The sequence below is a fragment of the Drosophila elegans genome, unplaced genomic scaffold (genome assembly GCF_018152505.1).
Source record: "Drosophila elegans isolate 14027-0461.03 unplaced genomic scaffold, ASM1815250v1 contig_814, whole genome shotgun sequence".
Lineage (NCBI taxonomy): Eukaryota > Metazoa > Arthropoda > Insecta > Diptera > Drosophilidae > Drosophila > Drosophila elegans.
Genome location: NW_024546167.1, coordinates 9,905,486 through 9,918,693, shown reverse-complemented (window position 1 = coordinate 9,918,693; position 13,208 = coordinate 9,905,486). Strand labels below are relative to the sequence as shown.

At 38.3% G+C, this 13,208-nt stretch overlaps 2 protein-coding genes across 20 annotated transcripts in view; one reads left to right on the top strand and one right to left on the bottom strand.

The window, feature by feature from the left end:
* Positions 1 to 164: 164 nt before the first annotated feature.
* On the top strand, positions 165 to 977 carry LOC108138771 (DNA-directed RNA polymerase II subunit RPB11). Its single transcript, XM_017261226.2, has 4 exons — positions 165 to 319; positions 393 to 482; positions 541 to 715; positions 890 to 977. The coding sequence occupies exons 1-4, from the start codon at positions 267 to 269 to the stop codon at positions 923 to 925; spliced, it is 354 nt and encodes a 117-aa protein (XP_017116715.1). The 5' UTR covers positions 165 to 266; the 3' UTR covers positions 926 to 977.
* The window catches only part of LOC108138770 (restin homolog), a 27,613-nt gene continuing 15,372 nt past the window's right edge, over positions 968 to 13,208 (bottom strand). For 10 of the 19 annotated variants that reach the window (XM_017261207.2, XM_017261210.2, XM_017261211.2 and 7 more), the window contains 13 exons: positions 11,405 to 11,560; positions 11,120 to 11,335; positions 10,884 to 11,049; positions 10,263 to 10,440; positions 9,978 to 10,043; positions 8,996 to 9,106; positions 6,557 to 6,667; positions 5,536 to 5,602; positions 4,010 to 5,466; positions 1,946 to 3,943; positions 1,748 to 1,878; positions 1,373 to 1,581; positions 968 to 1,313 (listed from right to left, as the gene is read on the bottom strand). In XM_017261207.2, the coding sequence (XP_017116696.1) occupies positions 1,267 to 1,313; positions 1,373 to 1,581; positions 1,748 to 1,878; positions 1,946 to 3,943; positions 4,010 to 5,466; positions 5,536 to 5,602; positions 6,557 to 6,667; positions 8,996 to 9,106; positions 9,978 to 10,043; positions 10,263 to 10,440; positions 10,884 to 11,049; positions 11,120 to 11,335; positions 11,405 to 11,560 (4,913 nt within the window). In that variant the 3' untranslated portion in view covers positions 968 to 1,266. Of the gene's footprint in view, positions 1,314 to 1,372; positions 1,582 to 1,747; positions 1,879 to 1,945; positions 3,944 to 4,009; positions 5,467 to 5,535; positions 5,603 to 6,556; positions 6,668 to 6,756; positions 7,368 to 8,995; positions 9,107 to 9,977; positions 10,044 to 10,262; positions 10,441 to 10,883; positions 11,050 to 11,119; positions 11,336 to 11,404; positions 11,561 to 13,208 lie in introns of those variants that run through there. The other 9 variants (XM_017261208.2, XM_017261212.2, XM_017261215.2 and 6 more) reach the window with 6 other exon arrangements.

The following is a 13,208-nucleotide window of genomic DNA, read 5'->3' as shown; positions in this document are numbered from 1 at the left end:
CAATAAATTGGCCATATGCTTAAAGAGTTAGACAAACATAAATTTAAAAACTATCTGGATATATAACTTGAATATGCTTTCAAAAACATGTTAAATTCCCTATTTGATTTTCCTAGCCTTTTTTTAGCTTAAAATAGTTAAATGGCCAGAACCACAATGCCTTATTGCGTTTTCCAACACTACACCACGGAATTTTCTGAGCGTGCTGCTGTTTATAATAAACAATTTCGGTTTTTGCTGTAATTTAACAAAAATAAATATACAAAATGAATGCGCCGCCTACCTTTGAGTCATTCCTGCTGTACGAAGGCGAGAAAAAGTGAGTTAATAATTACGTTTTACCAAATAAACACCTGTAACCAGTTTTTGTAATTGTTTTGGCGCGGTGGCAGAATCATCAAGGAATTGGACACCAAAGTAACAAATGCGGCTATATTTACGATAAATAAAGAGGATCACACTCTGGGCAACATGATCCGCAAGTAAGTGGGTTATTTAAACAGGATAATAACAAAATAACCGAGTACCTTGTCTCAACAGCCAACTGCTGAAGGACCCCAATGTTTTATTTGCCGGCTACAAGGTTCCGCATCCCCTGGAACACAAATTCGTCATCCGGATTCAAACTACGGCGGATTATTCCCCTCAAGAGGCCTTCATGAACGCCATAACCGATCTGCTGGCGGAATTATCTCTCTTTGAAGAACGCTTTAAGGTAAGACATGTCATTTTAGTCCTTTATATTACCGTGATATATTTCTGAAACATACCGTTTTAATTTCATTGATTTGTAATGAATATCAATTAATTGACAAAAGCTTATTTGATGTAAAGCATTATCATTTATACTAAAAGAGAAGTGTCTTTCAATTTATTTTTCTTTTTTCAGGATGCCATCAAGGAGAAAAAGGAGGGAGGTGATTAATTGTACTTCTATCTTATATAAAACCCAATAAACTCTGGACAGTCTTCTTCCACATTCTTATTTTTTATTTTTACACTATGTTTACATTCAAAAATTACGAAAACAACCGATTGTGTTTGCCACGAATCGCATTAAATAAATAAAAACAATTTAAAATAGACTATTATCCAAGAATATGTGCATAACGCAAGATCACGATTTTAAATAAAGAATGTTGGTGTTTTTTAGTGATTGAGTGAAGCTCTGCTGAGGTACAAGTTATCTCATCTGATCGATCTCGCCATACGGTTATGCTAAAGAATCAAAAACACAGTAAAATATAATTTAGAATTTATCTAGACCTAAAAGGTTTCATCATCGGCGCATTCGCTCGTGTCGTGGCCAAAGACTGAAAAAAGGAAATCTTTTAGGTTTTGTTCAGATAATATTGTGAATATTTTGATTTACCCTCGCAAGAATCGCAGTATTTTCTGGGCGCTGGCAACTTGCGCTCCTTCTCGTTGTTATTGGCCTCGGACGGTGGCGGTGAGTAATCCCGATCCTCGCTAGCCTGGATTGGACAATCCTCCGTCTCGTGTTTGTCAAACTCATCGCAGATGTCGCAGAAAAGTCTGGGCGCCGGTTTTCGCTTTGTCAGAACATCAAAGGCATTTGGCCTTAAAAAGTATACAATATAATTATTCACTTTTTTAAGTTCCACAATGTCCAGAATTTAAAGTACATATTTGACACTTAAACTAAAACTCTCAATTGTTTATTCTGTTTTTAGAAAAACTAAATAATAAATAATTTAAACTGCAGTCTTCAGGTAATCCCACTCACTTGGTAAAGTCCATTGGCAAGGTTTCCAGAGTCTGCACTTTGGACTTGAGTGCATCATTCTTTTGCTGCATGTCCGCAATGATTGAGTTTAGAAAGTTGATCTTGGCCAGACTTGTTTCGGTGTCCAGTGACTATAAGTAAGAAACAAAACCATAGCTACTATCATATATATTTATTATTTAATTAAAGAAAACCCACCTCCAGTTCATCTCCCTTTCCTGACCGGCTTCCCGCTCCATTCACTTGCGTCTTGAGGATCAAAATCTCCTTGGACTTCTCCAATTCAAGCGATTCCAGCTGGCGTCTCAGCTCCTTGGTCTCCAGATGGGCAGTCTTTTGGGCTTCGTTGGCTTGTTGGAGTGCGGCCTCCAGTTCCACAACTCGATTTTGGAGCTGCTCCAGCAGCTTGGACTTAGCGGAGGCCGAATCATCCATTTCATCGATGACTTTCTGGTACTCCGCCAGCTGCGTGTCGAATTCGTTGCCCTTTTCCAAAAGCGATTGTTTCTGTTGAAGGGACTTTTGTAGCTCCTCATTAGCCTGCTTTAGTTGGCTTAGTTGCTCAGTTAACTGGGAGAGTTCCTCTTGCAGGCTCCTCTCCTTTTGCTGGGCCTGTTCAAACTTATCCTGGAGTTCGTTGTGGCTCTTGTTTCGGTCTTCCAGTAGAGTACTACTTTCTTGAAGTTTGGCTTCAAGGCTTTTAAGGTTTTCATCTTTTTTTAACAGTGATTCCTGAAGCTCTCCATTGGCTTGCTGGAGCTGACGTAGTTGCTCGGTGACTGCCAAAGATTCTCCTTGTAGGTTTCCTTCGCTCTCCTTCGCCTTGGCCAGCAACTCCTGGAGTTCTTTGTTTGTGGCCTGTTGAACTTCCAAATGAGAATGGGCTGCTTCGAGTTTTTCCTCGAAAACCTTCACCAGTCCTTCCACTTTAACTAGGGAATCATTAACTTCTCCATTTGCCTGCTGCACTTGTTGAAGTTCACTGGATAGTTTGGCAGCCTCTTCCTGCAAAGTTTTCTCCCGCTGTTGGGTCTCCTCCAATTTAACTTGGGTTTCCTTCCACAGATTACTTTGGATTTCTGAGTGAGTATTGCTTTCTTTTAATTTATCCTCTAAATTCTGTACAAGTTCTTCTTTTTGCTTGAGGGATTCAGAGAGTTCCGACTGGGTCTTTTGTAACTCTTGCAGTTGCTCATTTAATTTGGCACTTTCTTCGAGTAAATTCTTTTCATTCCTTTGAGCTTCTTCTAGTTTTACTTGTACTTCCTGTGATGAAGTAGTTTGACCTTCAATAATGGAACTCGTTTCCTTTAGTTTACCCTCCAAACTCAGGACCATTTCCTCTTTTTGCTTTAGCGAATCTTGAAGTTCATCCAATGACTGTTGAAGTTCTTTAAGTTGCTCCTTGGCAGTCAAGGATTCTTGCTGCAAACTTTGCTCACTCTGTTGAGTTTGCTCTAATTTCGCCTCCAACTCCCCGAACTTTTTCTGTCGCTCATCCAGTTGAATATGCGTTTCCTTCAGCTCCTCCTTCATTCCAGTGAGTTTTTCAATCAACCGCTCGGAATTCATATCCGCTTCCATTTCGAAAAGCTCGAATATGTGATTCGTTTCGCTTTTCTCCGCCTGAAGGACTTCCAAGACGGTGGAGAGCTCTGCATTGGTGGCTGATATGTTGGCATTAGCCACCTGGATGGCTTCCACAAGGGTCTTAAGGTCAGCTATCTTCTGGGCATCTTCGGCGGACATTTTCTCCTTGTGCTGGATCTCGGCATTGGAGATTTCCAAACGCTCTTGCAGATCTTTAATGGTTTCCTGAGTGCCGCTGCTCAGCTCTTGATTATTCGCCTTTGCCCTAGCGACTTGTTCTTGGAGATCCTTGATAGATTCTTCCAGAGACTTCTCTTTTCTTTCACTCTCTGCTTTTAATTTTGTTTGCGAATCTTGACTATCTTGCAGCTGCTGTCGAAGCTCCTGCAATTCTTTCTCCTTCTGCAACATTTCCTGAGTCCACTCAACTGCTTTGCTGGTAAATTCCTTTCGACCAGTGGCTAATTCCTCCGAGAACTTGGACAGTTTCGTGTGAAGGTCGCTTGAAGAGGATCGTTCTGCCAGGAGCTCTGCTTGAAGAGTATCGGTGATCTCGTTCACCTGATCTTGTAGGCGAGAAGCCTCCGCTCGGGACTCAGCATAGTCCTGTTTGGAAATAAAGTGATCATAAATAAATTATATTTATACTATAAGTTAGTATATTAGCCCTACCTTGTTAACTTTCTCCAAAGCCGCATTGGCTGCCTCAACTTGCTTCGTTCTGGATTCCAAATCCGTATTGCTTGAGCAGAGAGCTGACTGCGTCTCCTCCATTTGGGACTTAAGTTTGGCCATCTGTTCCTGCAGATTGGCCAACTGTTTGGCATCCTCCTCCAGGCTTCCGTTTGCTGACTCCAGTTGTTTGGTCTTGGCTTCCACATCCAATTGGCTAGCTTTCAGATCCGATTGAGTTTTCTCCGCCTGGGACTTAAGCTGACTTATCTCCTCCTGCAGTTTGGCCAAATTCTTGGAACCCTCTTCTCCAGATGCGGCTGCCTGTTGCTGGAGTTGTTCCAATTGGTTTTGAGTGGACTTAAGGGCCCCTTCGGTTTCAGTCGACTTTGCCTGGAGTTCTTGAATTTCCTGCGTCTTTTGGCTTAAAATCGTTTCCTGATTTATGTTGAGTTCTTTCAGATCAGTTAGGAGTTTTTCCTGGGCTTGTATTTTCTCCTCCAGTTGTTTTTGCAGTTTTTGAAGTGATTCCTTGAACTCTTTTATTTGAATATCCTTTTGGGTATTGATCTCCTTGTTTTCCTGAAGATTTTTCTCTGTTTCAGACTGTTTCTTTTGGGAGTTTTCAAGTTCAGCTTGCTTTACGGCAAATTGCTGCTCTACCGATAGTTTTTCTAATTTAAGTTGACTAATTTCGTTTTCAGCCTTTTCCCTGACTAGTTTTTCTTGTTCCGCCAATTGCTTTATTTCTGTTAATTGCTTTTCAAGGTTTTCTTTTTCCAGCTGATTTTTCGCAGCGCCTTCTTTAAATTGATTTAGCTCCTCTAGGGTTTTTTCTAATAGAGAAGATTTTTCATCACCTGCTGCCTTTTGCTGTCGCAGCATATCATCCAGAGTCAAATTATCCGCTTTTTGTACATTTAATTGGATGGTCAGTTCTTCGAGTTGTTGATCTTTCTCCTTGAGCTGTTCATCCCGCATTCGAACTTCGGTCTGAAGAATCTCGCATTCATCGCTTTTGTTAACCCTTTCGCTTTCCAGAGAATCAGAGGCTGCCTTCATGTTCTGCAACTCGGCGGTGACTTTCTTCAGCTCTTCGGATTTTTCGGCCAGCTTTTGAGTGAATGCAACTTGAGCCTCCTCAGCTTGCTTTTCGTTATCCTCCTTGAGCAGTGCCAGTTCCCGGCGAAGATTCTCAATGCCACACTCCGAGAGGGAGAATTTCTCCAGAGACTCATCCTTGGACACCAGTTCAGACTGAAGAGTGGCATTCTGTTCCTGCAGGTACTTCACATTCTCCCTCAAGCGCTGCTCCTCCTCCAGCTGCTCGGCAATCCGGGACTCAGTCTCCTTCTGCTGAATGCTAAGCTTTTCCTGCAGCTGGGCAATCTCCTCCTTAAGGGCGCTATCATCTGGGGGCGGGGCAGGTGGTGGTATGCTCTGCAGACTTGGCGAGGCTAAGGATTATACATAAAATTAGCATATGAACCAAACCCTCCATACTTTCGTTCACGTTATTTCATTACCGGATACCAGTTGTGTGATTTTCGACTCCAGATCGTGTATCTTTTCCTTGTAGACCTGCGATTGAGCCTAATGAAACGAATATTTAATTAATAAGAGCCCAGGCTAAATTATGAATTTATAAAAATGTACATTGGCTTGTTTTGTTCATGTATAATTCCATTTCAAACTATTTGCGGTTTTATAGTTATGTGACACTAATTTGGGAGTTTAAAAAAACTTGTAGAGCTGGGATTAAACCCTTATATTAAATAAATAAATTAAATGTTCTTCGGAATCACGGCCCAGAAAACTAATGAGTCAAAAGATTCGGAATGAAAAGTATTTGACTTTAATAATATAATATATATAAAAGGTTATACGTAGGGAAACACACTTTTATTACTATAAATTATTTCTTTACTAAATATAAATCAAAAATCTTCCTAAATTAAAAATAAATTTGTTTAATAAGCATACTGTAAAAAACATAAATCAAATCAATAAGAAAGCCTTATTAACTATAATATATAGCTCATTAAATCTATAGTTATTACTTTTTATTAAAAGGTGTGTGTTTTACTTAGAAAAGCCAAGGTTTCTATTGCATACTTTGAGTTCTAACAACTTCTCGTAAATACATTTAATAATATATATATGTTTGATTTAACTTTGTGTTGATAAAACATGTTAGCAGCTACGAAGACCAGTTATTAAATAATAACTGATCAGCATTTTATCTGTAAGTTAACATTTAATTTTCTTCAGCAAATCTAAAACATTTAAAAATAATTTAGTTATGTTTAAAATAAAAATGTCTTTCGATAGCTTTAACAATCAACACAAGGTCGAACCATTAAATTCGCTACTAAAATTACCAGAGCGCAAGAAAAGTCAAAAAAGCAATTACTCAACATTAAATAGAGTCAGAACATGAAACTACCAATACAAATAAAATAAAAATCGTATTAAACCCAAAAAATCATTGTTTTGCACAGAACAAGTCAATGTACTCTATCAATTAAAATTTCTACTCATTCTTACATTTATTTCATCGCCACAAAACTGGGCCTCGTCTACGGAGAATTGCAACTCTTCCGATTTCTTTCGTTCATCTCCCAATGCCGACTCCAATTCAACAATTCTTGCCTTCAGCTAAGGATCGAGATATCAGAGAGATACGAAAACAGGATTAGCAAAGAAATTACAACCATAAATAAAACAACAATTGGAGATTTCAAAGATGTTTTGCATATTGTTAATGTATTTTTCTTCATATAGATAGTATTTAAGTGTATATCGTATATATCGTATCAACTAAACCAACAGCAAGAAAAATTCGCTTTCGTACAAAATAATCGAAAATTGTTAGACAACTTTTCCATTTTCCATTTTCCAATTTCTATTTTTTTTTTTTCAAATTTCGTTTTCAATTTTTTTAAGCCAAATAAACCATTTAGTATAAATTTATTCGTTTCGGTTATTCAATTCAGTTGGCTTTCGTTATTCTTTTGGGTTTTTCTCTGTTCATTATTTAAAAGATCTTTAATTTTTTTATTTGGTTGTATCAGCTTAAAACGCTGTGCAGACTTCAACATTGTCTTCAGTGGTCTCCTTTCTCGGTGCGAAGAAAGTTAATTTAAAAATCATCCAATCGAATAGCTTTGAGCACTGTGGTCGCCCATCCATCTGTCCCAGATCTCTACTTGATGCGCAGCGGCGTAAGGACACTGTGCAGGATGCAGTGCCTCTCGTGCTTTCCAGACCAGCCGCGGAACTCGCGTCGCAGATCGGATACCTTTATGCTGTGTCTCGCTATCAGACGTCTCCAGCGATCCGCTTCGATCAGTATTTGCTATAAGAATTATACAAAAATAGTTTTGTGCAAACAGAATTTCTTTTCTAAGGCCAGCGTAATTTCAAATTGTTCAAATTGGTTGTCAAATCATAATTTTTATGGTTTTGCGTTAAAAAGGATGGAGAGTTCAGTGGATGAGGTAGAGGTAGGAGAAATGGAGGTGGTGTGGTTCGGATTGGGACTTTTGGGTGATAATTTTGTTGCTAATTTAACACTCAAACTCAAAGTGCGCTTGACAAATAGAAAAGTCTTACACGTATCCGCATATAATTATCAACACAAACAGTTTATTTAAAACGAAACCAAACAGAAAGCACAAAACTCAATCATCCTAGACAGTCATCTTCTAGAAAAGCCCCCCAAAAGCAGTTGCGCAAAATACATATAAGAGTGTACAGTGCGTTTTAAACTTATATAGCTTAAGCCTAAGCAAAGCAATTTTAAGCGCACTGTATGAGTAAGCCAGCAGTGCAAAAGTGCAAACGTTTAATGCAAATAATTTTGTTTATTTATAATTAGTGCTTTTTTTCTTGCTGAAGTTTCTAGGTACAGTACATGATAATTAAAGGGTACAAAGTTGTTTGTGTGTCTGAACTGAGATGAACTCAAAAATAATTCTTTTATATGAGAAAATAAAATAACTTTGTAAACAATTAATGAAAATGTTAACTCATTCAATCTCTTGGGATGCAAGTTAATGGTATATTAAAATTTTGTGCCAGCACAAAATGCAAAAATAATAATACATTCAATGTATGCAAGTTGATTTAAAATCAATTTGGTTTTGTATACATTTCAATAATAGCCTTAACCCATTGTTAGCCGTATTTTGACCGAGTTAAATGCTGTTGAACCCCAAAAACCTTTCATGCCTAGTTGAACTTATGAAATTTGTACTCTTCTCAGCGTTCGAAGTTAATTTGATGATTCATTTCTGGGAAAATGACTGACAATTTGGAGATGACTTGTGGCTTAGCTGTGGTTAAAGAACAAAACACAAAATAAAACGTGCCAAAAATTAAGTGAGTTTGAGTTAAATCAACAACAATAAACACAAAAAAATGAGGAAAATAATAAAGACATAACTGTGAAAAATAAAGAAAAATTAACCAAATGAAAAGGAAAATGGTTGAGTGGTTGAGGTGGGTGGAGTTGGATGTTGTTTTGTTTTGTGTAAACAGCCAACGCGGGTGCAATGCAAAAACAAAAACAAAATCGAAATCAAAACGAAACAATACAAAACACAATTAATCGAAACCGAAACTGCACAAATGACTGAGCAAACATTGACTGGGTCCGTGTTGTCGTCAGCCAACTGGAAAGAGTTTCTTTTTATCGCAAAACCAAACTTTCTTTGGCTTAGCCTGCTGTTTTTGATGTTGTTGCTGCTGCTGCTGTGTCTGCAATATCTGTTGCTGCTGCTGCTGCTGCAGTGGTTGTCTGCTGTATGTTGCTGGTGTTATGGCTGGTCTTGTGCTGGTCATAATGCTGCTGCTCAGGGTGGTGGGCACCCAGATAGATTGCTGTGGACTCTTAACCCTTGACTTCTTGCTGCTGGGTCGATAGGGTCGCGATCTGTCCGCATAGGGCAGCGGTGTGTACATGGTATCGGTGAAGATAATTACCTCGTTGATGTTCTTCTGCAGCTGCAGCGCCTGATTCTGGGCATCCTCGCGGTCCAAGTCGCGCTCCACCATCAGCTGCTCCACATGCTGTTGCTTCTCGCGCAGCAGATCCTACAATATCGATCGATCGACCAAAAAATAAAGAACACAGAGAGCACAAAGCAAGCTTTGATGAAATGCCTGAACACACAATTACAATACGAGAGAGACGTTTGGAGGAGGATATATAGATACAGATTCGGATACATATAGTGTGGGTGTATGTACAAGAACAGGGTGCAGCTGGTAGCAAAGAACACTCATTACTTTATTGTGGCTTTACCTTTTACCGGCGACAGCGAGCACACATGCAAATAAAAGTAGCAATTCAACAAAACATTGAACAATAAACACTTAAACAGCGAAAGAGTGCAGGAAATATTTAAATATTGTTTATTATACATAGTGAAATAAGAAAACCAACTCAAACACATGGCATTGAATGCATTGAGACTTCGTAGGCATACATTTATTATTAATTTACAAAGTTTTTTTTTGTTGGTGGGAGGGTTTGTTTTTGTGTGTAGTGTAGTGGGTTAGTGTCTTATGTTAGTTGTACGCTTACAATCTACGTGTTAAACCACAAATAAACGGTAAGAATACTCAGATCCATTAACGTCAAAACTTCTTAAAGATATTACAAGTATTTTTGATCTTTTTTGTTTGGAACATAAATCCAAAATCATTGATCAGTTGAATAACCAAAACCATAAGAACTATACCTTTTTACAAAATATAAAAAAAGGAAAATAGCGCATTTTTGAGTGGAATTTGTTTAACAATATATATACATATATATTTCAACGTTAATGGGTTGAGTATACTAACAGCGATTACAGCCTAAACGCATATACATAGCTCTTCACACAAATATGAAGAGCTCTTAAAACCAACAGCGAATACCATACAATTTATTTGGTTGATCTTGTAGAAGTTAGCATACCTGCATGGAAAATTGGCTTTTCGGCGTCGCTAAAATAGGCTTTACTGGTGTGATCGACTTGCGCTGCTAGGAACGGAACGGGATTGCGATTAGAATTGGATCGCGTTAGTACCAGGGCTCAAAATAAATTACTAAGTGGGTTAAGGGGTCAAATAAAATTAACAATGAACAGAAACAGTAACAGAACTGCAAACGGTATTTGTGTTTTCTTTTTAGGGACTGTGTGGGTATTCAGTGGTAGAACTGGGTAGTAAAGGGTGCTCTTCGCGAGGTAACCGCTTATACCTGAGCATTCATGCGCATGCGCGACGTGGCCGTGGTGGCGATGCTGTTCATGGTGCCGATCGACGTGAGGGACTCCCGCGATCCGGTCCTCGAAAGTCGCGTTTTCTTCGACGACGGCGACAGCGAAACCTTCGCTATGGGTACAAACACCCCGTATTTGGGTTTGCACTCGAAGTATCTGTAATGGAAGTTGCACTTAATAACTTAAAACGGGCCACAAAATGATTAAGAAATTTTACAAGCGAACTATATCTGTGAAAGTAAAACGAAACTTATAACTATAAACATTTTGAATAGTTGTTAATTCGAACGACAAATCATGTAAAGAAAGATAACATTAACGCTTAAAAAAATTAGTTAAGGAATTTATAATAAGACTTTATAATAATCCACTAATAAAAACCATTAAAATTAATTTTAAAAACTATAGGATTTTTTTTTAACAATAGTCGAATTAATGATTTTTTCTATAAAATTGTCCCTATTAACTTTTTTAAAATATTAAAAACACATTTTTTCGTAAATACTTTGACATTAACCAAAAATAGTAGCAAACCAATTTGCTAGTATATTGCAAACCATGCTGAATGCATTTCTTTCGCATATGATTTCTTGTTATACCTTATATCATCCACAGCACCATCGTTTTTGCCACTAGGCTCATCCAGTTCCACGCCGCACCAATTGCCGGGAGCGAATTGTGTCTCGCCCAAATAGCGTAAAATACCCGGACGACTGCCAAATCCAGAGGAGACAATCACACGATCGCCCACAGCCATGCCATTTTCTATAGGAATATTGTTTTGTTTGTTTTATTACAAGAAACGCTCCTCGCCTTATGTGAATCGATAACTTACTGCCTCCAATGCCGGGACTGCGGAGCATAGAGCTGCGAATGCTCGCAGTTGGGGAGACTGTGCGCGATCTGTCCGGGGAGTTTTTGGCCAACGGGGAAGTCGGCGTCTGGGCTCCGGACATCGGATATGTGGTAAGACGTGTGAGGCGTGAGAAAATGCCGCGTTTTGGCTCGCACTGGAAGTATCTTTTGCCCGACACACAGCCATCGTTTTTGCCTATGGAAAAATATATACATATTTTAAAATGGGGGTTTTTTCAAAGAAGTTTTGTAGCTTTTTTCTTACCATTAGGTTCATCCAGGACAACGCCCGCCCATTCGCCGGGTGCAAAGTGTGTCTCGCCAATGTAGGCAATCTGTCCGGGTCGAAGGCCACCGAGCCACACCCGCTGGCCAATGATGAACTGCTCTGTGTTCGCTGTCAGCACGGCGCTGTTGTGATCTGTTCGAGGGGAAACCAACATCAAGATGGGGGGTCCCATTAGTATCACCCCGTTAAGTCATCAATCATAATACTACACACAATGCTAAAATTGGCTAGACTGCGTTTTCATTTATCTCTCCAATACAGTTTTTTTTCGATGTGTACCACATGGTTATATGATGTCATTTGGCATATTTGCATATCCCCTGCTCAATGGAAAACCATTGAAAACGATCCCCCGCATAATGAATATATATTCTACAAACGGATTTTAGCTCTGTAAACTTGACATTTGCAATCTGTTCAATAATTCCACTTCTAAGTTAAAAGTGGCAATAGAACTCTCCGATTTCACTTTTAAATACCAATTTATCTACAACGTGTATAATGTCTGGGTGGAAAAACCATTAAGTGGAAAATTACAGGAAACAAGCGGATTAAAAAGCAAAATAAAAATTGCATGCAGCTCAATGAAGTCATAACAACATTTTGCCAAGTTTGGCTGTCGTGTCAGTTAATTTAATTTTGTTGTTGACTGCATCCACCCACATCAATTAGATATGGCAACTTGTTCATAATTTTCACATTGCCGTTGTTGAATTTGAACTGCATTTAAAATTGTAGTTGTAAAATTTAAAAGTATGCATCATTTTGAATCCCAGATTGTTGTTTTTTCATTACCTTAGCCTTAAGCATCTTGTATTCTACTGATTCTTGAACTAATGTCTAGTTTATTTTAATTTTCTGGGAATGTTGTTTATTTAAATTGTTTTTTTTTTCTATTAAACAGAGAATTAGCAACTGGATATGACAAAACAAGGTTAATTTATAATGAGCAAGGTTTAGGGTTGTTGATTATCAATTATAAGCCAAATTTGGTAACAGGCGTTTATATAACTATTGTACCAATTCAATATTTTTTACATGAACTTTCAAAATAAAATTTCTCACCCATTGTAAAAGCATAAATAAACAAAATCCCTTCACTAAAATTAACATAAACCAAAAGAGCTTAAGCTACATCGTCAATCCTTAACCTTGTTCATGTATTACTATATTTTTCAAGTTTTTGATGAATTAGGTAGGTTTCGCCATCAATTTATTTACCATTAAAACCGAAACGATTTTGCCCCAAATTCATTAATCTACTGACTTGGCCAAATTAATTTGGGTAAAAATTAAATAAAAACGGTGCATAGTTAACCCTAGATAGACCTTGACTTGCAACACTGAGTCAGCGTTAATATTGTCACAGCAATGGCTCATTAGAGGCGCAATTACACCCACGGTGAGAGGTAAATTTGAACACGTTTTCAGTGGCTCATTAGGCTTTGTTAATTTGACAATACTTGGGGCTACCGAAGATGCAGAGGTATGTACATTGCCTTCTGCATGAAGAAAATGCTTGACAGTTTGGCCATAAATTTGCACTCTTAACGTTCCAGCCGAATGACCATTAAAGGAGCGAACAACTGGCCTAGATGCATAGATACATAAATGCTAGCCACCTGCGCAAATAGTTAGAACCAGACACGCTCTGCAGATGTAAGATATAGCAGGAAAACCAAGTTTCTGGTACACAAAAAAAAAATCGTTTAAAGGCTTCTGTGTGATGTTAATAAATTCAATTATGTATCCATTTCCTTTCGTTGTTTATTAATCCTTG